The sequence below is a fragment of the Columba livia genome, chromosome 2 (assembly GCF_036013475.1).
Source record: "Columba livia isolate bColLiv1 breed racing homer chromosome 2, bColLiv1.pat.W.v2, whole genome shotgun sequence".
NCBI classification, from domain to species: domain Eukaryota; kingdom Metazoa; phylum Chordata; class Aves; order Columbiformes; family Columbidae; genus Columba; species Columba livia.
In genome coordinates this window covers 44,783,774-44,808,586 of record NC_088603.1, presented here as the reverse complement: position 1 = coordinate 44,808,586, position 24,813 = coordinate 44,783,774, and the positions used below count along the sequence as shown (strand labels likewise).

The 24,813-nt window shown below is 37.0% G+C and overlaps 1 protein-coding gene across 2 annotated transcripts in view; it reads left to right on the top strand.

The window, feature by feature from the left end:
• TOPAZ1 (testis and ovary specific TOPAZ 1) overlaps positions 1 to 24,813 on the top strand; it is a 42,139-nt gene that overhangs the window by 8,851 nt on the left and 8,475 nt on the right. For both annotated transcript variants that reach the window (XM_065051630.1, XM_065051631.1), the window contains exons 4-16: positions 3,358 to 3,425; positions 5,792 to 5,922; positions 7,944 to 8,005; positions 10,292 to 10,404; positions 12,305 to 12,390; positions 13,115 to 13,252; positions 17,608 to 17,671; positions 19,346 to 19,497; positions 19,711 to 19,803; positions 20,081 to 20,196; positions 21,655 to 21,721; positions 22,756 to 22,930; positions 24,236 to 24,336. In XM_065051630.1, coding sequence (XP_064907702.1) covers positions 3,358 to 3,425; positions 5,792 to 5,922; positions 7,944 to 8,005; positions 10,292 to 10,404; positions 12,305 to 12,390; positions 13,115 to 13,252; positions 17,608 to 17,671; positions 19,346 to 19,497; positions 19,711 to 19,803; positions 20,081 to 20,196; positions 21,655 to 21,721; positions 22,756 to 22,930; positions 24,236 to 24,336 — 1,366 coding nt within the window. The remainder of the gene's footprint in view (positions 1 to 3,357; positions 3,426 to 5,791; positions 5,923 to 7,943; positions 8,006 to 10,291; positions 10,405 to 12,304; positions 12,391 to 13,114; positions 13,253 to 17,607; positions 17,672 to 19,345; positions 19,498 to 19,710; positions 19,804 to 20,080; positions 20,197 to 21,654; positions 21,722 to 22,755; positions 22,931 to 24,235; positions 24,337 to 24,813) is intronic.

The window sequence follows — 24,813 nt, the reverse complement described above, 5'->3', positions numbered from 1 at the left end:
TTCTTAGTTTCAAGCAAACCAACAAAGCACCCAACAGCCAAAGAGACACCTGGCCTAGCTGTGCATCTGTCTGGCTTGAAGTTTCCTGACTACTGTAATTTTGCTTGTGCATGTGTTCAGAACTGATGTCTCTAAACAAGTAGGTTTAAGTAGGACAAGCAAGTACTCTTAATCCAGGAAGATTCAGAACAGGCTCTGTGTGTGTATGTCCTGAATGGTTTCATTCAGTTAGCATGCTCTGACCTTCAGGATAAGTAGGACTGGTTATTCTTCTCGTGGTTGCATTTTAAGAAGAGAAGAGCAGGTGCTGGTTGCTTCCAGTTATTAGTTGACATCATCAAGAGAGGATTCTGGACCTGCAGCCTGAATAGGGCAGTGAAACTCAATTTTCACATAGTTTTCTGTTTGCTATTTTCTACTGTGTACCCCTAAGTAACTCCCAACAGTGCAGGTTTTTGAATCAATCATCTGAGGTATGTATTTCCTCTCATGTAGGGAATCTGGACACTTTAAGTGGTATCCAGTATGTCTTCAGATCCCGACAGAACTAGTAGATTCAGTGGATACCTTTGAAAGCACATCAGCAACCATTCTTACTTTTAAGAGAATTGTGCATTTTACTGTTTTCCTTTTAAATAAAAAGCCTAAACTTGAATCCATTTTTCGTATGCAAAATAGCAAATTGAACATTGTGGTTCGTGTAACTTGTGCTGTTAGGAGAGATTTGTTTAAACTTCAGCAGCAGCAACATACTACAAGAGCATCCGCCATGCTGATACGGTCTAGTCTTGTCTCCATTTCTAGATCTCTAAAATGTGTTGACCTCTTCTGCTTCTGCCAGCGCTCCTAGATTTGTCAGGCTGGTAAACAAAGGCCAAGTACTGTAATGAGAGTAGTTTACTGTGTCTGTTTCAGGCACCTTCTTCACAAGAACTAAGAAAGTGCTTCTGTTAACTATTTCACACTACACAATTAGCAGAATCTGGTAAAGATCTGGAAGTGGCTTTTAGCCTGAAGATGAAGATTTCAGTCTCCTGGTGATGTTAAATGTTTTCAGTTTTAAGCAGTGTTTATGAAGATAACAGCCATCTGGAACTGTCTGCACTGCAATTTTACAAAAAAGTAAATTGTAGACAAAACCAGTCAAACTTTAAATTTCACATAAAATGTGTGAGAAAGAGGAAATAAACCTACAGAGAGTCTGCCTTTAAAAAAATCCCTCTCATCTCTGCACCTTGCTGTAACTTATTTAACTCTGCTTCTTAATGTATCTTGTGTATATACGTAGGTAACTGTGCCTGAATATTTGTATAGTTCCAAGTTATGTGTATTGGGGAACTTTTTCATTTCCACTAGATTATTGCAAATTTTTATTGTTCATTTTCACAGTATCACACAGTATCACAGTATGTTTGGGATTGGAAGGGACCTCAAAAGATCATCTAGTCCAATCCCCCTGCTGGAGCAGGAACACCTGGGTGAGGTCGCACAGGAACATGTCCAGGCGGGTTTTGAATGTCTCCAGAGAAGGAGACTCCACAACCTCCCTGGGCAGCCTGTTCCAGTGCTCTGTCACCCTCACTGAGAAGAAGTTTTTTCTCAAATTTAAGTGGAACCTCATATGTTCCAGCTCGATCCCATTACCCCTTGTCCTATCATTGTTTGCCACCGAGAAGAGCCTGGATCCGTCCTCATGGCACTCACCCTTTATATATTTATAAACATTAATAATGTCACCCCTTAGTCTCCTCTTCTCCAAACTAAAGAGACCCAGCTCCCTCAGCCTTTCTTCATAAGGGAGGTGCTCCACTCTCTTAATCATCTTCGTTGCCCTACGCTGGACCCTCTCCAGCAGTTCCCTGTCCTTCGTGAACTGAGGGGCCCAGAACTGGACACAATGTTCCAGGTGTGGTCTCACCAGGGCGGAGTAGAGGGGAAGGAGAACCTCTCTTGATCTACTAACCACCCCCCTTCTAATACACCCCAGGATGCCATTGGCCTTCCTGGCCACAAGGGCACAGTGCTGGCTCATGGTCATCCTGTTGTCCACCAGGACCCCCAGGTCCCTTTCCCCTACACTGCCCTCTAATATGTAATTTCCCAGACTATACTGGAACCTGGGGTTGTTCTTGCCCAGATGTACTTTCCCTTGTTAAATTTCATTAGGTTATTCCCCGTCCAACTCTCCAGCCTGTCCAGGTCTCACTGGATGGCAGCACAGCCTTCTGGCGTGTCAGCCCCTCCTCCCAGCTTAGTGTCATCAGCAAACTTGCTGATAGTACACTTAATTCCCTCGTCCAAATCGTTAATATGTTGAATAATATTGGCCCCAGTACTGACCCCTGAGGCACTCCACTAGATATTGGCCTCCAACTAGACTCCGCACCATTGACTACCACTCTCTGGCTTCTCTCCTTAAGCCAGGTTGCAACCCACCTCACTACTCTATTGTCTAGACCACACCTCCTCAACTTAGCTGTGAGGATGCTGTGGGAGACTGTGTCAAAGGCTCTACTGAAGTCAAGGTAGACCACATCCACCGCTCTGCCATCATCCATCCACCTTGTTACATTCTCATAAAAGGCTATGAGGTTGGTCAAGCACGACTTACCCTTGGTAAAGCCATGCTGACTGCCCCTAGTAACCCTCTTATCCTTGATATGCCTTGAGATGGCACCAAGGATAAGCTGTTCCATTACTTTCCCAGGGACAGAGGTGAGGCAGCTTACTGGGCAGCTTGCTGTCATTATACTTGGTGTCATTCACCAGGTACAAGTTTCTAAAAGCTGTGATGATGTTGTTTTATATATTCTATAGGTAATATTTTAATTTGTATTTTTGCCTTCTTAGCTTTTATAAGGAGAAATACTTATTTTTTTCCAACTTACCTTTAAAATGGGTGAAGTAAATATCTTTCTATAAACAAATGTTTTGTTACTTTATTTTAGATTCATGGTTAGGCAAATTGTGTTGAATATAAAATTACTATAAATTACATTTTGTAGAGACTGATGAATTGGTTTATTAGCACAGTATTTCCATAATTTACTATACAGAGAAGATTTCCCTTCTTGGTGTTTTAGGCAAAGGTGAAATGACATAATGAGCTTTTACTGACAAATTTGGGGATTTGCAACATCTTGGTTTTACTTAAGTTATTTAGGTGTATATTTATAACGATGGACCTAAGAAAGCCAAAAGAGAGAGTTAAGAACAGTCTTACAGCAGTGTGTTGTAAGTTAGGAACCTGTCCATAACTAGAAGTGTTACTGAGAACTTTAATTATGTGTAAGTGGTTAGATTAATTCTGCTTTTGTGCAAGATGGAAATGTTAAGTACACTTTTTGTCCAAAACAGACACATTACCATTCAAGAACCTGGAATGTCGAATGGTTCTGAAAATTCCTGTGATTGGGTGCTGAAAGGTAAGAGTCTCTGGAGATTTTTGGATGCATAATCAAGAGAAGAAGGTAATGACAAAGATGCTCAATGGCAAACCCTAGGATTTCTATTTTCTGTATGAACAGTTCAGTAATACCTTTGTATTGTAAAAGCTATGTGTTTCCTAACGCATGCAAAATGAATGTATTTTGAAAAAGTACAAACCTTAGGCTTACAGGCAACATCTGCTTCTCTCTAGTACTTCTCTGTTGGGTGTGGTTTTTTTGTGTGTGGGGGGGGGGTTTTGATGTCTCTGATACTTTAGGCAAGAAATCTTGTTAGTTGATGAGGTGATAATAAGACGCTGAGTATTGTGATACTGCTTTGGAGTCTGACTCATAATCTCACTTGGTTGTTCTTTTGTGTTCATCAGCAGATAGAATTTTGTCTTTTTTTTTTCCAGGTTGTACTTTTGTTTTTTTGCGGATGCTATGTCCATTCCTCTGACAAACTGTGCTGTTTTATAAGTATGCTGATTTTTTTTAGGGAAGGATACTTCTGATTTAATGTTGTGGGGTTTTTTTCTTCCTGTTTTAAGCAGAACAGTCCAACTAGACAGCATCTGAGTGTGATTTGGTTTGTTTTTTATAGTTTGCATACAGACCTAGTATGTAAGGTATGTCTGAAGTGGTAGATTCTCTTAGATATGTTGGAGGAACAGGATTTTTACTTTGAACAGAAGCCTGTTACTGGCACACTAGAGAAGGTACAGATTGCTGAGACTGGTTTTGAAGGTTCTCAGTGTATTCCTTTCTGGTGTCAGTTTGTCAATTTGCTGTTTACCTGGCACTCTGACATTATGTATTGATTTTGCTGCAGGCTTGAAAAGTACCTGTGACAGTACCTCTTGTGCTGTTTTTCTGTATTAATGTCTTATGTTCATGTAGAAAGGGTGAGTGGTTCGAGCAGATGTAGCTTCCTGGAGAAAAAGGAGTGAATAGTGATTATCTGGGGGAGAGAAGGTTTCAGGCTTCAGTGATCAAAAGGCGAAATAAAAGGCAATGAGGGTTTAAGAGCTCAGACACCAATAGGCACAAGTTCCCCGAGCAGGAATAGGGAGGAACTACATAGTTATGCCTCTGGTGATGTAAAGAACCAGGAGGTCCTGTTCCATGGCATCTGCAGAACTGAGGTGATTGAAACTAAACCTGGGAGCAAACCCTGTACTATTTAGTAATTTAACGTTTTCTTAGACTGTTGGTTTACTTTATGTTTTAATGAAGTTTGAGGCTAAAAGTCTTTGTGTCTTTTTTGCAGTGCTTAAAATAAAGAAAAAAGTTTAAGTCATTCTTCCCAGATCTGAGAAACTTAGGATCACATCACACTCTTAGATTCATATGCACATGGTAACTTATATTTGATGTATCACTTTTTAAAAAGACCTGTACAGAACAAAAGAAAGATGTCTGGGTTTGGTAATTACTGACAACTTCTGTATTTGTTTAGAAATACATGTTACTGCTTTGGTGTCTTGTGTTACGTGGTGATGTCATGGCTACTTGTCTCAGTGGCTTCACAGTCTGAGAAGGGCAGAAAATACTACCGTTAAGGTATTCTGGATGGCATCAATCTTCATCTTTGAAGTGGGAATCTTATGTACATTGTCTTCACACAGATGTGTCTTGTACTGGTGATCACACAGAGACCAGTGACTATAAGATAAAAGCCTTTCCAATAATAATCTGATTTTTGATTCCTGTATCTGGACAACATAGTGCAGTTGAAATACATTCATGTGATCTGATGAAACAGTGATTTTCTTTTCTGTATAGGGCTCTTCTGTTGTACCTAAACAGTGGCTTCATAAAGTGGCAGTCAGGCGTTCTGTTCATTTCCTGTGGCATCTGCAAAAGCTGCTGAAATTTCCTGACACTGAGTTCTCACTGAGTTTACTGTATTACAAGAATTTGGAGTTTCTTAAACCTATCTGTATTTAGTTCAGGGTAGCATCATATCATTACCATTAGTTTATGCCCTTTTTCAGCAAAGACTAAGTATTTGCTTAGCAAATTACCATAAGTATCTTTGGCTGTGTTTTAATAACAAAATTTAACTGAATTTATTTCTAAAATAATGAATTCAATATTATGTAAATAAACCTATTGTACTGTTTTATGGGAACTGCAGAACATACAGCTTGGATAGGATTTTAATTGCAGATTCAGTTTAATGTTGTTTGAAATGGTTCGTTCTTTAAAGGTGAAATAATTTTATATATAAATTTCACATGTAGGAAATCCTAGGAGTTCTTAAATGTCATTAGTAATAAGGCTTTGTAATATTTAGGAAGCAAAAGCTTTGTTGTCTTGTAGCGTGCGAAACACAAAGTAATGTGTGTATATGTGTTCAGCTGCAGATATTAAAACACACAACTCTTCCAGAGGTAGCAGTCCTTTGAGAGGTGCTACTGAGGACTTTCTTGAAGATGGGCAACTGAAGGAACTAGATGAACTTCTAAAGAGTTACAGTGTGGATGAAAAGGTACTGAGAAATCATGTTTTGTGTCACTAAATAGTTTTAGGAATGATTGTATAATTGGATAATTTTAATTACTAATGCTGTTTCATCAACAAAATTTTTAATTTCCCATAGTAAAAAGAATATTAGCATTTCATAGTTTACTGTGCTATTGACAATGTAGTTTTTGCTTGACAGAACATGTTTTGGTTTGGTTTGGTTTTTAATTTGTCACTAATAATTTGTCTTCAAATTTGTCGTGAAACAAGATATTGTTATATGAGTTGTTAAGGTAATTCTGTATTGCCAATGCATGAAAATTATTGTTCTGGTGAACACCTAACAGTACTACTGTGCATATGTGACATTTTTACATAACATACCTAGTTTTAAATTTGGTGTTAAATGCTTCTTACCACACAGTCTCAGAAGGACAGGGTAGTGCTGGAAAGCTGGAGAGCTGTAGAGCCATCATGCATCTGAGGAGGATTATTGTGTGCCTCATTACTTGGGCAGAAGTGCCATTACATTAACATACTGACTTCCTGGCAATACAGAGGGAGCATTAAGCCATTTTCTTGCTCACTGACTTTATCTGACCTTTCTACTCTCTCTGTCCTCCTTCCTGTAGATAATAAGTCTAGGTCTTTTAAGACTTGCTGAAATGTTATGCTATTTACTTCTTTGATAATGGATTGGAATTTACATCTCACTGCCCTTCAGACATAGCTGCTGATAGCATTTACTGTTTTCCTCTGCTTCAAGAGTGAATAATGTTTTAACTGGATAAGTTAAACTGTAAAATTCACATAGCTAAAAATTGATGAGTAATTCATAAGGTAATCAAACAGTAGGGAGTCAGTTTCCCTGGCAAAATCACTTTTTAAAAGCAGAATAGAAGCATTTCCTTCAGCAAATGGTATTGGGTCTGCTAACATCTGATTCATAAAGTGAACAGCACCATTTTGTTCCCTGACCTCTTAGAGAGGATAAAAGGGTTTGTCAATAGTATAGGGTACTGGAGATGTAGTACTTGTTGCAGTATTGCCAGGTCAGTCCCAGTTGGGCTACTTTGTAGTGTTCTGGCTTTATAAAATCAGTGTCCTAATGTTTGCTTTTCTGTGCCGTGTTGGACAACAGTAAATATGTACAACTAATCGCACCCAAAACTCAACCTTAAGCCACGAAATACATGCTACAGCCCTAAACTTATTCCTGTATGTGGATGGAAAACTAGCTGTGCAGACCTGGGAAGGGAGTGGAATGGCAGAACACTTGTTGCAAGTATTCGACCGTTTGAAATTATTTGGGGGGTTGGGTTTTTTGATGGCTTTCCCAACTAATAGGGCCATGAGAAGGACGAAAACTATCCTTGGAGAAAACCCTAAAAATATTTGGGGAACTACTAAAATGAAGTTTGGAAATCCAGTTGGAGCATATCCATCTCTTTGGCTAATTCTTTGGCTATCATAAATCTGTAATATTATGTAAAGTTCAAGTTAGTTCGTGAATAATGGATAAAACAAAGCTGGGATTCCACGAATTTGTTCTGTTTCAGTTCTTTCAGATTCTCACCCCCAAATAGGTGCTGTCTTTTTGGTCTGTATTTTTGGGGACTTTTTACCTATACACCATGGTGCGCAACTAAGCAGAAGCCTTAGATTTGTCCTCCATACAGCTTTAAATTCTCATTACACTTGATGGAATGTTTTTTGTGGGTTTCTCCACATCTGTCAGATGCAGTTAAAATTAGGTAGTAGGCCTAAAAATTGCTGGATTGTCAGTGGGAACAAAAAGAAGCAAAGACAATCATGTCACTTTTTTCCAATTAAAAATCCCTAAAAATGACAGAGTATAATGGCAGTATGTCCATTTAAAAAAATGGTGTAAGAATAAACCCACAGTCCAAATTACAGTTTTTACAGTCAAGACTGTATCATCACACCTTTCAGTGATCAGTAACAGTTTTAAGTCTGTAGTGTAAAGTGTTACGGGCTTAGTAGTGCTTTGCTGTATCTGAAAGTACATTTTAAATATCTTCACAGTTCAAGTTTGCAGATGGAGTGCCTGATGTTAAACAAGAAAAAAAGAGTGAAGCTGAAAAAAGGTATATATACTGTGTCCTTCATATAACCTGTGATGTTCCCCAGTTACTGTGCAAATGAAATGTGATGTTTTCACCAAAACACCATCAGCATTTTGATTCAATTTTTCTATGTTATTGTGACTCTGTGATGAAGAAAATAAGTATGTCAAATAATATATTTTCACTGCGCAAAATATGAGACGAGTATAGTCGTAGACTGACAGGACAATAGAGGTTATTTTGTCCTCTGGCTAGTGATGAAATAAATCCACTTTCTGCCAGTGTCTCACCTTGACATCTCAGTGTGAGTATGGTGTAAGATACATCTCCAGCCACAGTAGCGCTTACTAGAACTTTAAAAAAAAAAAATCAATGAAACTTTCAGCTTTCTTTTCTGCCACTTGGGACTTTGTAAACTGATGAGAGAATTGAAAGATCTCATTCAAATTCAGGCTGACAAATGTTTGAATAGCAGTAGAAAAAGGCACTTGAAAACATGGCATGTGGAGTTAAGCCTGTGCTTTACTGTTCTGCTGTCTTCAGGCTGTGCTTACAGTGTTTATTGTACATACAGCTTCCAGGTGTCAGACTAAGAAACTTCCATTCAACAGGAGCCCAGAAATGAAGCAGAGTAAGACTTTGTAGAAAAAGTATACTTAACTAATGGAATACTTAAGTAGTTAGAAGAGAAATAACATATACTTCAGAGCCATTTTCATAATAATCAAGAAACCCTAGCTGGTGTAGAAGAGGGTATTGCTTTTTTCCAGCACCAGTCACATTTCTGTGACAGACTTGAAGTGTACCAGAAGTCCATTAAATGGAGAATATTGCATCTTTTCATTAATCCACTAGAGAGCTCCAAGCCTCTCCTTCTGATAAAATACCTGTTTAAATTTCCCTTAGTAGCATAAATAGTTCTTGCTACGGAATAAGTAGATTATGCTGGTTAACTTATGTTTGTGCAACTGATACTACATCACTTCCTTAGTTGAAATGCAGCACTCTGCAGTTAGAGAAGAGGCATTTATTTTTTCCTATGGAGTCTTAACTGTTTTCTGTACTTTTACTCAAAAATGTTACCATTGCAAAGTTTCATCTAGAAGAAACCATAGTTACTGTTCTTATTTAGCAAACTCTGCTTCTAGTGATGCTGCTACTTAAAAAAAAAAAAAAGAAACTTATTGTAGAGCTGTATAGTTAGGTATGTAGTTTACAGTTCCTGGCAAAATTGTCTGTAGTTTCATCTCTAGATTAAAAGGAGAGCTGAGATTGTTATCCTGAAGGTAAGCTGCTATGAAAATGTTGTTATGTCACATCTGAGGCTGGCATCACAAGGAAACATAAAAAATTTTTACAAGGCAACTTGAAAATTTTGAGTAACTAGATCTGCAGATTTTTTCCTCTGGAGAGCAATACAATACATGGACTAAAATAAAAATAAAGATTAATGTTGCAGAATTTGGCTTTATTAGATAGAATTTATTCTTCTTTAATTGAGCATTTTTATTGCAGATTGTATTAAAAACAGCCTGCAATTTAGGAAATATTTGAAATATCCTGGTTATGAGAAGTATTGAATAGCTAGAATGTGCCCCTCATAGAACACAGCAAACTTGTCTCCAAACAGCAAGCAGGCTGAGATATCAGTTGTACCGAACCTAGGTTTTTAATTGTAGAGGGCAGGGGAAGGCTTTATTTACAAATAAGAAAGAGATCACTAGGTATTTTGCTAGCAATATTTGTAGCTTATTTTGGAAAACATCACATTTTAGTAGTTGAATTATCCAGAATGTGCATATTTGGAAAAGTTAAAGGCAGAACAGTCTTTAATTGGAGTTCCCTTTGAAATTACTTAAATCTTGTTCAAAAATAAGAGTCATATATTAGGAAATAAAACAGTTGGCTCTTCAAATGTTATCTCAAAAACTTTGTGGATTACTTCTTCAGTAACAGACTAATGAAAAGTAGATGCTTCTTCACCTGTCACCATAGTGAAAAAAATGAAAGTGGTTCACGGGTGCCTTTTCTTCTTATTTATTGACTTTCATATCATTACACTTTAGGACAGAGCAATCTCAGCTAAGTTCATAATTAGATTGGACCAGGCAATGAGAGTAATTAAAGTGAAGTTGCTGGGACTGCTAACTGTTTAGATTTACAGCAAGTTTTTAAGTGTCGTTTAAATTGTTGAAAAAATTCTCATATTTTATACACTTAATCCCACTTTTTAGGCGTTTAGTATGTGGCACAAGCACCTGTTTAATATGGTTAAACAAATTTTTGGTTTTTTTTGATACTCAACAGTGACTGTAAATACAAAGATCTTGTGAACTGTGAATTGCTATCAAGATTGCCATTGCATGCCCCAAAAGTAAATGTCCCCAGTGAAGCCACAGTGATGAAACCCCGGACAAATGGTATCGTATGCTGTATTGGTGAAAACTCCAGAATTTATTTTTACATGTGTTTTATTTAACTATAAAACAAATTTCTTAACTAATTTCTTCAAGTCCTAAAGGCATTGGTTGGGATTTGTTTTAGTTTGCATACGTAGAAGCAAAAATGCAAGCTCTCTAGGTTAGTGAGGTTTTGGGGGTTGGGTTGAGGTTTTTAGCAGAATACTATTTGGGAGGGTTGAATAGCAATCATTCTGTAGTTCTCAGTTAATTTAATGGTACAGAAATACCTGCATTCCTAGTAATTTGACAGGTGTTTGAGCCGTGCTATTGGCAAGTAACTTGTTTTTCTTTATTTGTGGTCAGAGAAAGTGACTGCAGACTCTCTTGGTTGTTTGTTACCTATCAGCAAAACTTGTCCAAGGGATTTGCCCACCTTGCTGAACATCAGAACTTTGTTATTTATGCCAATTCAAATGTTTGTGAGACATTCCGTAGATTGGATCAAGTAAAATACCTAGATTTAATAAGCAGCACTTCATTTTGACCTGGAATATTTTGCACCTGTAGAAAAATTTTATCATATCATTTAACAGTATTTTCAGGAATTGCAAGAAACATCTATGACATAAAAAGCAACTGTGAAATATGTCTCTAGATTACAGTACTTTGAAATTGCTCATGTCTTTGGCCTTAAAAGTGTATACACCTTCTGAAGAATTCTTGTAAGTCTTCCTTCTTAAGATCATTTGAAATGGTTGCCAAAGCAAGAGTTTCTGTGCTAGAAGAGGGCAAAACAGCCTTTTTTCCCGAAAACTCTGCAGGCAGGATTGGCTGGTTCACTTTAGTGCCTGTTCCCGTACAAACTTGACATAAAATTGTCAGGGAGAATACAAACTGTTGAAGGGACCTGGTCAGAAACTCTATGCTGTGGGGACAGCAAGAAACTGAAGGAAAGACTTCTGAGATTTAGTTGCCAGTGGCATTTTTCTGCAGCTGGTGGTTGACCATTTTCTTAGTCTTTTTCCTGTCACTAAATTTATCCATTCCTGAATTTACCAAATTGCCCACCATCACTGCACAAAATTACGCAGCTGTGACAGCATGTAACATTTAGATATTTAATAGTTCTACGTCCTATTTCTCCTTTGTATCCTGTCATAGTCCTTTCTGCTTAGAAGGACGTGCAGATTGACAACCACGTACCTCGTGCAAGTCTCTAGTGGAACATGCATCTTTCTTGGATGCTCTTTAGTACCTGCAGTTTGTCAGAAAGGGCTAAGCACCCTGCCTTTTGAATACCCAGTTCTTTCAAGAGGCCAGATGGGAACCCTGGAAAGCAAGGCGTTCAAAAGCTCTTCTTTCTCTTTAAATACGGAGTTGAAAATTTGAGCTATCTTCCATTAACATTATTAATTTTTCAGAAAAAGAGTTCTGTTATAAATAATAATTACAGTTCTAAAAACAAGTTTCATGGTTAAGAAACCATTGGGCTTAAGCTCGGTATTGCACTGCTTAAAACATAGAGTACGAAACGTTTTATTTAAGTTCTGGAAAAATGGTTTAAATTTATGGCAAGTGATGTGGGAATGCAAAGATTAGTAATAAAGTTGGGTTTTTTTTCCTTTTGAAATTAAAACTTCTTATCTCTGTAAGTTAGATTAGAAACCCTGGAAAAGTAGTGAAGTTTTTGATTTAGATGTGCTTACTCTTGAAGTTTGTGTAAAGTCTCAGTTTTAGGATAATTAAGAAAACTGTAACTTAAATTACTGACTTTAGATTGTATTAATCAAATTTTCATTAATCATTGCTGTGACTTGAAGGAACTGTGAATATAAAGGAAAATAAGATAAATGAGAGTGGTTTCAGCATGATTTGTTTTATTACTTGATCCATTTGTTGCCCTCATCCTAATTTTTAGATCACAGATTTTCAGGAAAAAGTGCTTTGCTGCCATTGCAAAATTATGGAGATTTTGAGCCGTGGAAGATGGAGAAAAATAGAGTTGTGAGTTGTTAAATCCTTAATGATTTATGATTGTTTGGCACTGATTTTATTGAGCATATTCAGGCAATTCTCCATATATCTAGTCAGAAATTATGAATCTGTGTATGTTTACATTTCTACTCCTTTGAAGATGTTAATACTGAGTAAATACAATTTCTGAGAAGAAAATCAATGATAGGGGGACAGCTATTCACAGTGGAGCTCTGTTGATTTCTATTTCCAGCTTAAGTAAAAATCAAATAATGCTTCTTGCTTTATTGTTTTTGTTGAAGTGAGAAGCAGACAAGGTTTCACATGTTTAAAACAGACTGCATTATCCATTATGCTGGGCACTGAAAAAAACCCCATAAATCGATGCCCCAGAATTGTCAGGCTGTTATCCAGAGCCATGCTGGAGTTCCACACCTTTCTTCTGCTCTCTGCTCATTGCCCATCTCATTTAGCAGTTCTTGCATTCTCTCTGTCTGGGGTCTTCAAGACAGATTTTTGTTGTGTTAGACACTAACACAACATGACAAGGGATTGATCTTGGTCTGCCTTGAAACGCTGCAAATACGATATGGTGATGAGGGTTGTTTCAAAGGTTTAATTGGAGATCGCAAAATTTTTGCTTTTGTTTATGAATTGTAGGTATTTTGAAATTATCAAACAAATTAGCATGTTTGCTTTCAAAAAGCATTATCTGTTGGGGTTTTTTTTCTGCTTGTTTTTTATTTTGTTTTAGGCTTCTCATTCAGTGCAGCAGATGCTTGATATGATTGAATTGCCCCGCAAATATTGCAAATTTTATTTTATGACTTTGCGTGGTTGTGAAAGAGGAAAATGTTGGTTTCGGCATGTTCCTGAACAAGGGGATGAAAAGGTAAAGAGATTTACTGAGGAAAGGAATTTATTGTAAGTGTGAGTACTTTTTTAAATGCAAAACTACATGTCATTTGTTTGTTTGTATATGGAAAGCAAGTAAGTGTTGGAGACTGATTTGAAAAATGGTTAGAAATTCTTCCTCTCAAGGTCCTATAAAATTATTTTTAAAAAAAAATGATAGAATTTTGAACTACTAGACTTCTTAATGGAATGGACATCAGCAAAAGATCAAGAATTAGGCTGTACAATACGGAGTAGAAGAATGAAGAGATTCTGAGACATTTCTATCCCAAGCATCGGAGACCTGTAAGCAAACCCAGACTTTGTGTGTGTTCTTAAAGTCAAAAGCAATTTATAGGGTATTGCTTTGTGCATGTTTTGTGCAACAGGGGCGTGTTTGTTTGAAGATGCAGTAGTCTCCTTAAATGGAGCAACAATTCTCATAATATTTGCAAGGAAAAATATTTCTCCAGTGTTGAGCGAAATAGATGTGTTTTCAAACCATTTAACAAAGTACGAGTTTGTAATACTTCAAGGCCTGTGCAGGGCAAGCTAATTGTGCTGCCATGTGATAAGATTTTGGAATTGGCTGTTTGAAAGCGAGATGTAGGTGGTTCACTTGGAAGCAAACAAAAACATTAAAACAACTAAACAAAGACAAATGTCTAAACTTGTCCTCATCAGGTCTTACAAGATTTATTTCTTATCTGCTATCTTAGTAGTATGAGTACAATTTTATCATTGGTGTCAGTAAGTGAGAAATTACAGAATCAAAATGTAAACAATATCTTGTGGTGAACCTATTAGACGTAAATAATAATAAAAAAATAGCATCTGAAGGAGGTTATCTGTCTCCTTGATATCTTAAATACACTTTGTCAGAATTTTTAAAGTACATCAGTGTAATTTAGTTTTATCTTTCTTAATGTTGTCTCTTTTCCTTTTTATGTCTCAAAAAAGAGGTGTTTCTTTTCTCATGTTTTGTAACCCCTTTGAAAATTTCTATGACAGCTTAAAAATACTAATATCACTTGAGAGTAATTCTGTATGGGATATTTTCCCTCTTCCTCAATTATGAATTAGCTTTGGCAGACTGTAGTGGATATTAGTAATTTTCAGCTAATTTGTATAAATTGTCAGGATTTGCTGTGCTTCATTATATGCAGACACATTAGAAAAGGAAATTATTTGCCTGAAACTATTAAAAATCTATTCCATTTGATATTACTTGTGGTTTAACACTCAGCACACTTACTGGTCTGCCCACCAAACCTAGCCTAACTTTCTTGGTAGTCTGGAAGTGTACTTTAGGGGTTTTTTGTGTATCTATCTTTTTTTTCAGAACTGTTCATTTAAAAATGATAATAGGCCAAGCACCTCATGGTGGCACCAAAGTACATAAATAGAAGACAGGTAAAGCACCAACAGTCATCTAGTCAAATACAGGGGAAATAAATCTCTTTAGGAACTTTATGCGGAGTGGTGGTCCCCTTGCTTAGTACTGTTTTCAGTGATAATAATTACCAGAATTTTTGAAGATAAATACCTTTCCCCATGATGGATATTCCTTCCTGTTCAGTAGGTAACTGGTTGATGTTTTAAGGCATAACTTGGATTTCACACTGTTCACGGTTGTGGTTGATCACCCAACACAGCGGTAATGTAATTCAGAAAAACATAGTATGTTTTGAAAATCAGCATACTCTTGAGCGCAGCAAGTTCTACAAGTTTTATTTTTTTAAAAGATGCCTTTAATTTCAAACAGTGAAATCTCCTTTGTTTTAGACAAGGTAAACAAAACCATTAAGACTGTGTTTTAAATACTGCCCAAAGTATTTAGAGGGCAGGAAGCAGGGATCCTAAGGATGGATATCAGTATTTGATTGGAGGAGACCATAAAGAAGATTAAGCTGGGCTCTTCTCAGTGGTGTCCAGTGAAAGGACAAGAGCCAGTGGGCATAAATGGAAATTATAGGAAATTCAATTTGGCTTGAATGACACTTCACCCTGTAGCATAGGTAATCACTGCACAGTTAAATAAGTGCTTTGAAAACATGTCTTTATTCAAACTGTATTTCTCTGATTTTATTTTAGCTTTCTACATCTTACTCATGAATTTTTTGGGGGCTTGTATCCACTGAAGAAATGTTTACTTTTTGTGACTTCTTACTCTCTTTGTCCTTGATCCTGTGAACCTCTAATAGGAAACAAAGAGGATTTAGAATAGCAAGATTTCTGTCTTCATTAATGTCGTCTTGCAACTTTAGGGCCATGGGTATATGCTTCTGCTGTTTGTTTGTTTTAATCTGGTTTCCTGAAGAAATGAGACTTTAAGTTGCACTGCCCTTTGTTCACTGTCTCTAACCACCTTTAAATAATTTTAGAACCATTTCAGCCACGTTTAACATGGTGCACGTCTCAGAGATGCCACAGGGTTCATAAGCAGAACCTCTTAGAAAAAGGATCCTGGTTTTGATCCCACTGAGCAAAGGGCTGTAGCGTGGGGTTTTCACCCTCATTAAAGACCAGAGTGCACACTGACTCGAAGGTGCTGAAGCATTTCAAAAATTCTGGTACTTCTGATTTAAGCACCTCTGGGTTACTGTAGTAAAACTGCGTTTTACCAGACAGTCAGTTTGCTTGTATAAGATACACAGCCCTTTGTTACAGTTTTTATTAAATTGTCATGAGTTGTGGAGTCAACTGATAGGTGACAGAACAGTGTGATGTATACTACCTTTAGAAAAATGGTAATTTTCTCTTTCACGTACCTTCATTTGAAATCTGTTATGGTTAGCTTAAAATTTAGAGATTCTCACATTTTTACATGGTCTGTAGGTTCAGTTACACCTTTTAAAATTGGAACAACTAACTCAACTGAAGCCTTCTAGAAGCTGTAAATGAATAACACTTGTAGTTTCTTTTATGAATGTAATGTAACGTGTCCCATGATTAAATACTGTTACAACTGGATTTTCCAAGCAATTTCACTAATGTTTGGAATAGTCAGAGCTCCAGTACAGTCTTGGCTTCTTTTGGGAATCAGTTCAAAGGAGGAGGAAAACAGATTCCAAAAGAAAGCAAACTGATTTGCATTCTGTTTTGGAAATGCCCTCAGCCACCTGGGATTGTAGATTTGGATTAAATGAGTTAACCCATTGCCAGGTGACACAGCATATATATTAATAAGTAAAGTTTCTACATGATTTTCTGAAAGGTTTATCTTAGACTATAGTTCAATAACATGATGACACTGTTTCAAAATAAAACCAATAAGCTTTACTTATATTCAACATAGTTCCATGGATAATTTTTGTGTGCTTTGACTTGGTGATCTGAACAAGCTAAGGGTTTTTAAAAAAGGAATGTGTCTTGGCCACAAACCAGTATCTTCTGCTTTGGTGATAATTACTTTGCTGTGTAACAAATTCCATGTGTGGATCCTGTCTAGTTTTGAAGCTACATGTAAAAATTAACCCAACTTAATTCTGTAATAACATGACTACTAATTTAGGGTGTTTTCTGTCTCATGTTTTTTCATTATTTCACAAAACAGCATTAAATATGACCCATTTACATTGTTATGCAGAAGGGCTGTAAATGTTGCCAAAGTGGCAAAGGGTAGCTGAAAGGGTGTGTGGTCTTCTTCCTGACTTGGAATTCTAAGACTTAATCTCAGTAGCTTTTAATTTTTTTATCTGCAGAGATGTAGCAAAATGTGTAAGTATCACAAAGCTGACAGCTTAAGATGTTAAGACAAGAATGTTCCAATACCAAACAAGATATTAAAACATTTCGTTGTGGATTTTTTTTTAATCAAGTGGGTCTGGGATGAAGTGGTTCATTAAGTCAGGTTAGTTCTGAGTTTTTTCTTCTGTGTTCTTCTGAGTGACTTGATATGATGATCAGTGTTACCAGCTTCATTTCTAGGTGATTTTTTTGCTTCTTAGTTAGTATATTCATGTATTTTTCTTTGTGATGTTTTCACTTTCACTTTTTGCTTCCCTTTCTCTGTTTACAGTCTGCCACATTTATACTAATTCTGAAGTAACTGTATTTTCAAATTCATTTTTGTTTGCTATGAGTATATACACACATATGCATGTAGTTGTGGTCCCAGCAGCTCCTTTCCCAAACTTTTCATCTACATTTTTTTTCTATTTGATTTGCTGTCTTTTTTACAGTGCCTTTGTCTACAGACACAGTTACCTTCTTCTGCCATTTTTCAGTATGTACAGGTTAAACAGAAGTAATGTGAAGCTCATTTCCATATAGAATTCATGTTTGTGGGTAGTTCTGTTTGGCATAAACTGAGGTAAAATTTCACTATGGATTTTTTTCCTCTTTTTCTAGATTTGCATGGCAATACTTAGGACATACATCAGTATCAAAGAATCAAGCCTTCTAAAGCGTGCAGGTATGACGTAGTAGTAGCTTTTGACATGTCTTTGGTACTTATTTTATTTAAATAGGCTGTGAGGGAAGAAATGGGTGCATCTTCAGCAGTGATTGAGAAGTTCTGATTTTGAAGGAGTACATTCAGTCCATGTGTTTGCATGTTCCAGTTTCCTATTGAGACTAGGTATTTAGATACATAGTTATCTCAGGAGCTTGTTATAAATCCTACTTCCATGGAAAATGAACTTAGCCTGAATGGAACTAGGCTTGAGAGTCTAACTGAGTAACTGGAGCAGGGGGGCGGTTTAACAGAACCAAAATTTTGTTAAGGCACTTACGAACACCCTGGCCAAACATCAGAAATCAAAAAAACTTGAGAATTAAGCTCTTGAAATAAAGTGCTGTTACAGTGCCCAAACAGCTTTAGTTTCACGTAACCATATGTGCAAACAATTATGATTAACACCTTTTAGGGGTGGTAGTTGATTCAGATCCATCTGAGCTTTTGAGTTCGGTCAGAAAGGGCTGAGTTTCACTCTGTGCAGTCATGCCTTTTGTACCTGTCCTGAGCAGTCCTGAGTTTTTGAAAGCTTATTAGAGTGTAGCATAATGTGAATGTAGGATCCACTTGCACCCTGCGTAGTAATGTCCCCAAGCTGAAATACTGAGCGTTGCAGCACAGCGCTGGGTACCAGCGGGCTGCAGTACATGTCTGCCAAGGCAAGCACTGGAACAGGTTGTGAGACCATCCACCATGATAACACTATCCTTCACTTCCTAGAGCTTCTTGTCTGGAAAGTCCTTAGTACCTTGATGTGTTTAACCAAATCTAACCTGGTTTTGTGCACAAAATCAGTTGAGCTTTCTTGAAACTTACAGGGTTTATGGTGTTCAGCATAATGACATGATGGCATCCTGGGGTGTATTGAAAGGGGGGTGGTTAGTAGGTCCAGAGAGGTTCTCCTTCCCCTCTACTCTGCCCTGGTGAGACCACATCTGGAATATTGTGTCTGGTTCTGAGCCCCCCTCATTTCAAGAAGGACAGGGAACTGCTGGAAAGAGTCCAGCGCAGGGCAACAAAGATGATTAAGGGAGTGGAGCATCTCCCTTATGAGGAAAGGCTGAGGGAGCTGGGGCTCTTTAGCTTGGAGAAGAGAAGACTGAGGGGTGACCTCGTTAATGTTTACAGATATATAAAGGGTGAGTGTCACGAGGATGGAGCCAGGCTCTTCTTGGTGACAACCAGTGATAGGACAAGGGGTAATTGGCTCAAACTGGAACACAAGAGGTTCCACTTAAATTTGAGAAGAAACTTCTTCACGGTGAGGGTGCCAGAGCACTGGAACAGGCTGCCCAGGGAGGTTGTGGAGTCTCCTTCTCTGGAGACATTCAAAACCCGCCTGGACGCCTTCCTGTGTAAACTCATCCAGGTGTTCCTGCTCCAGCAGGGGGATTGGACTAGATGATCTTTCGAGGTCCCTTCCAAACTCTAACATTCTGTGATTCTGGGTCTAGTAATGTTAGTTCTGTATTCCAGCTGGATTCTTTCACGCGTGTTTCTCCATATCCCTGTCCCATAATATCCCAGATAATTAAGGGTTGTTACACTGCATTTAAAATTTAATGAAATAACTTGTTTAAATAGTTAGCATCAGTTACCTCAAAGTGAAATTAATCTAATTGTTTTTTTCAGTCCAGATATTTGTGAAATATTACAGAGAAGTTACTCCTGGTGTGGATTTTGCTTCTCAAGTGCTGAACGATCTTCTCATTTCTTTGCTCAGGAGCTGTTTGTTGCAGGAAGTATTTCAGATATTGAATGTAACTGTACAAATCAATACACTGGTAGGTGACCTTGTAATATTTTTTTAAATCTTTGATCCATAGTTTCTTAGTTTTTTGAGTTCTAAGCCATTTGTAGTAATAAGTTTGTTTTTACTCTGGTACTCAAATGTTGCAGGAAATAAAAGAGCAATTCAAAAGTTCCTATTATAAAAACACTAACCTTTCTAATTGAACAGAGTTGCAAAACTCATTGTGTTTTTTTGTCTGAATTAGCCAGCTGTAGATGTTCTTCTGAAAGTTTTTGAGCATGTGGCTTCTTTGAATGTAAGAGACGCTGTGCCTGCATTAATCAGTACCTTTTGTAAGGTATGAGTTTGATTGTACTATTGCTACTTGTTGGAATTTCTGAAATGCCTTGCCTGTTTTAAAACTCAAACATACTACTTTAATACTATTTTAGTACTGTTTTTTAAATTGTGACTAGCTGAATTAGTGATACGGCTTTCCATTTATCCTGTAATTTTTACCTGAGATTCGCTGTGACATGTTTTTCCCAATGCTGTTTGCCACTTGCCTCTGGAAATACATAAGTAATCACAGATTTTTATATGCTTACTTTTCTTCCCCCTGTTTGATATTGCAGCTTATTGATGCTGGTATGCTTCTTGAGCTTGAACATTTTGACTGTATTATTAAGTTCCTACACCAATTGCAAGTTTCCAGTCAGGAAATAAATATTGTTTTGAACATAAAATCCAGGTATGTCTTTAAGGAGCTATTTCATAGTTGCATCTGTCTAGTTCCTTCTTCGGGTTCTATTTTTATAAATTTATGTAAAAACTTTAAAAGGCAATTAGAAAATGCAAATCTAGTATTTTGGATTAAAATACTGTCATATCATGTCTAATTGTATTTTAAAGTGCTGCCAGTCTACTGTGTTTCAAAGATCAAGGATTGTTAACTCAAAACTTAGATTCTGACCACAGTTATGATTCTTTTTTTCCTTATGGATCATCATTGTATGATCTGTTCCCAGCTGTGCTACAAATGTATATCACTGTAGTCAACTTAGAAACATTATGGTTTAATATATCATTTAGGCCTGCATAAGCAAACAGTACTTCTGCAATAAACAGCCCTTCTAGGCAACAAGAGGATTAGTTATAATCTTAAGTAAGTTTTCTAGTTTCATTTACTGTGTAACTGTATAAACAGTTGTGCCAACACGGATAGGGAAGAGAGTAATTTTTTAAGTACTGCTGGATTATCCTGGGCAAAATGTGAAATCACAGCCCAAATCTTGTTCCAAAACTGTTGATGTCTCCCCATCACTTGCACAAGATCATGATCCTTTTTCTTGTGTCATCTGCATCATACGTGCACACACAAGTTGAGAAACTAAATTTGTGATCCATAAAGCAACCTTTTGATTCTTAGAGGAAACCAGACATGCAGCATCTACTGTGTGATAACAAGCCATCACTGTTTCAAGTGAAAGCACTGTAGAAATTATTTGCCGCTTTTCATACTTTTCCCATGGAGTCTCTTTCAGCCACAGATCTCAATGTTTTACCAGTGCAAACTACCACATATGCTAAAGGTAATTTTTATAACTTTTTTTTGGAATCTCATTCGCAAATGAGTGACTCCTTCCAGGTTGCTTCAGTACGTATGTGTTTTCAGCACAAACTGAGAAGCAGTCTGTACCTGTGAAGACTGAGCAGCTGTGCTGCTTCAGCTGCATGTGTTAGCTCATAGAGGTGTAGGTTATATATCTCTACGTGATGGCATTGTGCTGGGTGGATGTATCCATTTTTGTCAGTGGCAGTATCAGAATATAGTATTATGCTCCTGGGCACTTTCTTTCATGGAATTAACTACTTTTTTACCTTTATGTCAGAAATACATGCTATAAAGTTCTGCATTTAATTAAGGGATTGCAAATCTTATTCTTACTTTGTCAGTTACATTTCTACTGAGACAAGGGAATATTTGCTGTGAAAATAGCTCTGCTCACTTATTTGGTTAATACATGTACTGACTTCCTGATATCTGTTTTCAGTGTCCAGTTTGCATAGTGTGTAGTAAATAGGATCAAAAATCACATCAGCTTTTAGTTCATATATGGTAATTTGTTGATCACCTTCCACTAATGCATAATTTAGTTTAATAGGATGTGTTAAAAATAAGTATTAATATTTTTTTTTCTTGTGGAAGATTTCAGGAAAGACATTTTGAAAAGAACTGGCTTTTTGACTTCAACTTGGCAGTGGCTGAAATTCAGGTACAGTATGTGCATGCTTCAAGCCTGTTGGAATACTTAAACTATTATTTCTTTTGAACCTACTAGAAATAGCAATTTCTAAATCATTTAAAATTAGTGGGCTTTATTATTAGGTATATTGAGATTATGATAAATATATTTATGCAAAGTCATATTTGGGAAAGATTAATGTGCAGGGTGAAACTGTCTTTGGCTTTTCTGTGTTGTCAGCCTTTTATTTACATACTTGTAGGTTTTATCTTGGGTTTGCATCTAATTCAAAGACTTTATAATGTTAAGCAATTATTTCCTGTGCCTTCCATTTGTTTTGCTTGTAATTGGTAGTAGTACATTACTCCTCACCAAAAAAAAAAAACATTTAATGCATTCAAAAAAAAATTAATGCATTATTTAGCAGATGGAGTTCATATCTAGTATAAAAAGGCACAATTGTAAATGGCGGTAATTGGCAACACTAAGGAGATATTTTAAAGAATAAGAAAATATTATAAAAAATTCTTTAATTGGACACTTGTATCTTTCATACTCCAGGGCAAATTATTTATTATGCACAATTATAATGTAGTTTGTGTTACCACACTGACTGCACAGATCCTGAGACCAAAATTTAAGATGGGAAGAACCAGGACTGATTTTTCACTCCTTTAACACCAAAGTCATCAAGTGATATGTCAAGCAAAAGACTAACCCATATAGAAAATAACCATCAGTTTGACATGCATCCTGCAAAAAAAAGTATCTTGAAACACTGCCAGTTCTTAAATAGGATTAATGAGTTATGCACTTCCCCAACTGGCGTCATGACATAAATGGAAAAAGGTTTTAATGTCTTGAGGGACAAAAGTGGAAAGCAGTCCATGCAAGTTAGACAACACATAACTGTGCCATATTGAACATGGAGGTTCTTGGCATTTCATCTGCATCTTTTTTCTGCTATAAGTCTAGCCCAGGTGTATCTCTTGACTTTCGATATATTTTCTGTTTGGTGTTCTGGAAGCAGGTTCGCTTATATTTATCCCTTGCCTTCTTCACAGCATTGCAAGGAAAAAAGTGATTGGACCAAGCTGGGAGCTTTGTATGTTAACGCGAGGACTGGATGTGAACACTTTGATGATCTTCAGAAATTGTCTTTATGCGTAGCTGAAATACTGACCAGAGATTCTGAGACAGACAGACCAGGAGTTCCTTTTTGTGATTTTGCTGATGCAGGTAAGATTAAGGTGCAATAAATGCTTTTTGTTCATCTCTATTCTTCGTAGAGTTTTTAAAAGAGGTAAAAAACCAAATTCCTATACTGTTTCCTGAATATTAGTTAATTTTATGCGTTACAATACCCATAATTTCTTGAGGTGCAAATTACAATCAGCAAAAATGCTCAGTAGAAGCCATTTTCTAGTAGAAGTAAAATCCACAGTGCTTACACTTCAAGTCAAAGTTTGAAGAACGTTTGAACTTTGTGAAGTCATGAAAAGAAACTGAAATTGGTGATCTTTTAATAACAATCCCCTATTGTCAGGACAAAGGCAAACCTATTGAAATATAGTCATGTGAAGTGTCACAATCTCATTAGTATAAATAAACTTTTGAGCTGTAATTATAGCTCTATATATATTTGTATATTTTGAAACACATTGAACAGGGTTACATCATACAGTCGTAGAATCATAAAATGGTTTGAGTTGGAAGGGACCTTCAAAGGTCATCTAGTCTAACCCCCCTGCAATGAGGGACATCTTCAACTAGATCAGGTTGCTCAGAGCCCAGTCCATCCTGGCCTTGAATGTCCCCAGGGATGGGGCATCAACCACCTTTCTGGGCAACCTGGACTGGTGTTTCACCACCCTCAGTGTCAAAAATTTCTTCCTCAAGTCTAACCTGAATCTCCCCTCCTTTAGTTTAAAACCATTACCCCTTGTCCTGTCGTAACAGGCCCTGGAAAAAGTCTGCCCCCATGTATAACATTTGTACTTGTTGTTTGATTTGTTTTGGTTAGTAATTTGGGTTTTCAGAGTTATTCTCTAAAGAAACAAGAATTTCTCCAAGGGCTGGGTCCACAAAACACTTTGTAGCTTTTTATCATTTTGGCAGGTTTTCCCTTTCCTCCCTATGCCCCTTCCTTTACATATCTGTATCTTTATTCCTAGTAAGTTTGCAGAAAACTGAGGCTCAGTGAAGTGTCAGTGGGATATTAAAGCATTTTATAATGGATAACTCAGATCTTTTTCAGCCTACATTACTTTACATTAGTTTACAAATAGTGATGTTACTAAATTATGCCATTACATGTCCAAGCATCTAACAGATAAATTAGCCTATTATGAAATAGTGTCTGAATAAACTATAGTTATTTACCCTACTTCTAGTGTTGTGACTTAGGAAGTTACTGCTTTTAATGGCAAATATTTTGTAAAGTATGTTTAATATTTTCACAGTGACTATGTTTTTCAAGTGTATAATTTCTTTAAAATTGCGTTTACATGTAATTTTAAAAAAAATCATTGTTTTTCTTTCCAGTAATAAAAAATTCACAACATAATGAAGCAGACAGAATTTTCATTGGAAGGATTGGGATAAGTGTAATGTATTCTTATCACAAAGTACTGCAGTGGATAAAGGTATACTGGACTATAGGAAACTGATGGGAAGAGAAGGAACGAGTTATTTCTTCTCTAGATGTTAAACTGTGTTCCTCTAGTTGAATGGCTGGATGTGCCACCTGCCTCCCCACCATCTTGGTCCTTATTAATTGTCCAGCCTGGTCAAAGTAATTTATTGTGCCTTTCTGAGCTGCAGTCTTCTGTGGAGCCTGTCACAACTTTGTCTTGCAACCCAGAAACTTGATTGTTCAGGTTCAGCTTTTGACTTTTCCGAGTTAAGGATGAATGTGGATTAGCAGACGGGTTGTCCTGGGATTCTGGGGCGAGGAGCTGATGGTATTGTTTTTCAGAAATGTCACTTTCTTTTATCTGGCAATACTGCTGTATTCTGAGACCTCCCAACTCAAGCAATACTTAGAAAAGTTTGAGTGGGTGCTTTCCTGCACTGATCCTTCTGAACCTGGCCTCAAAGGGAATGGGTAAGGCCAGGAAGAC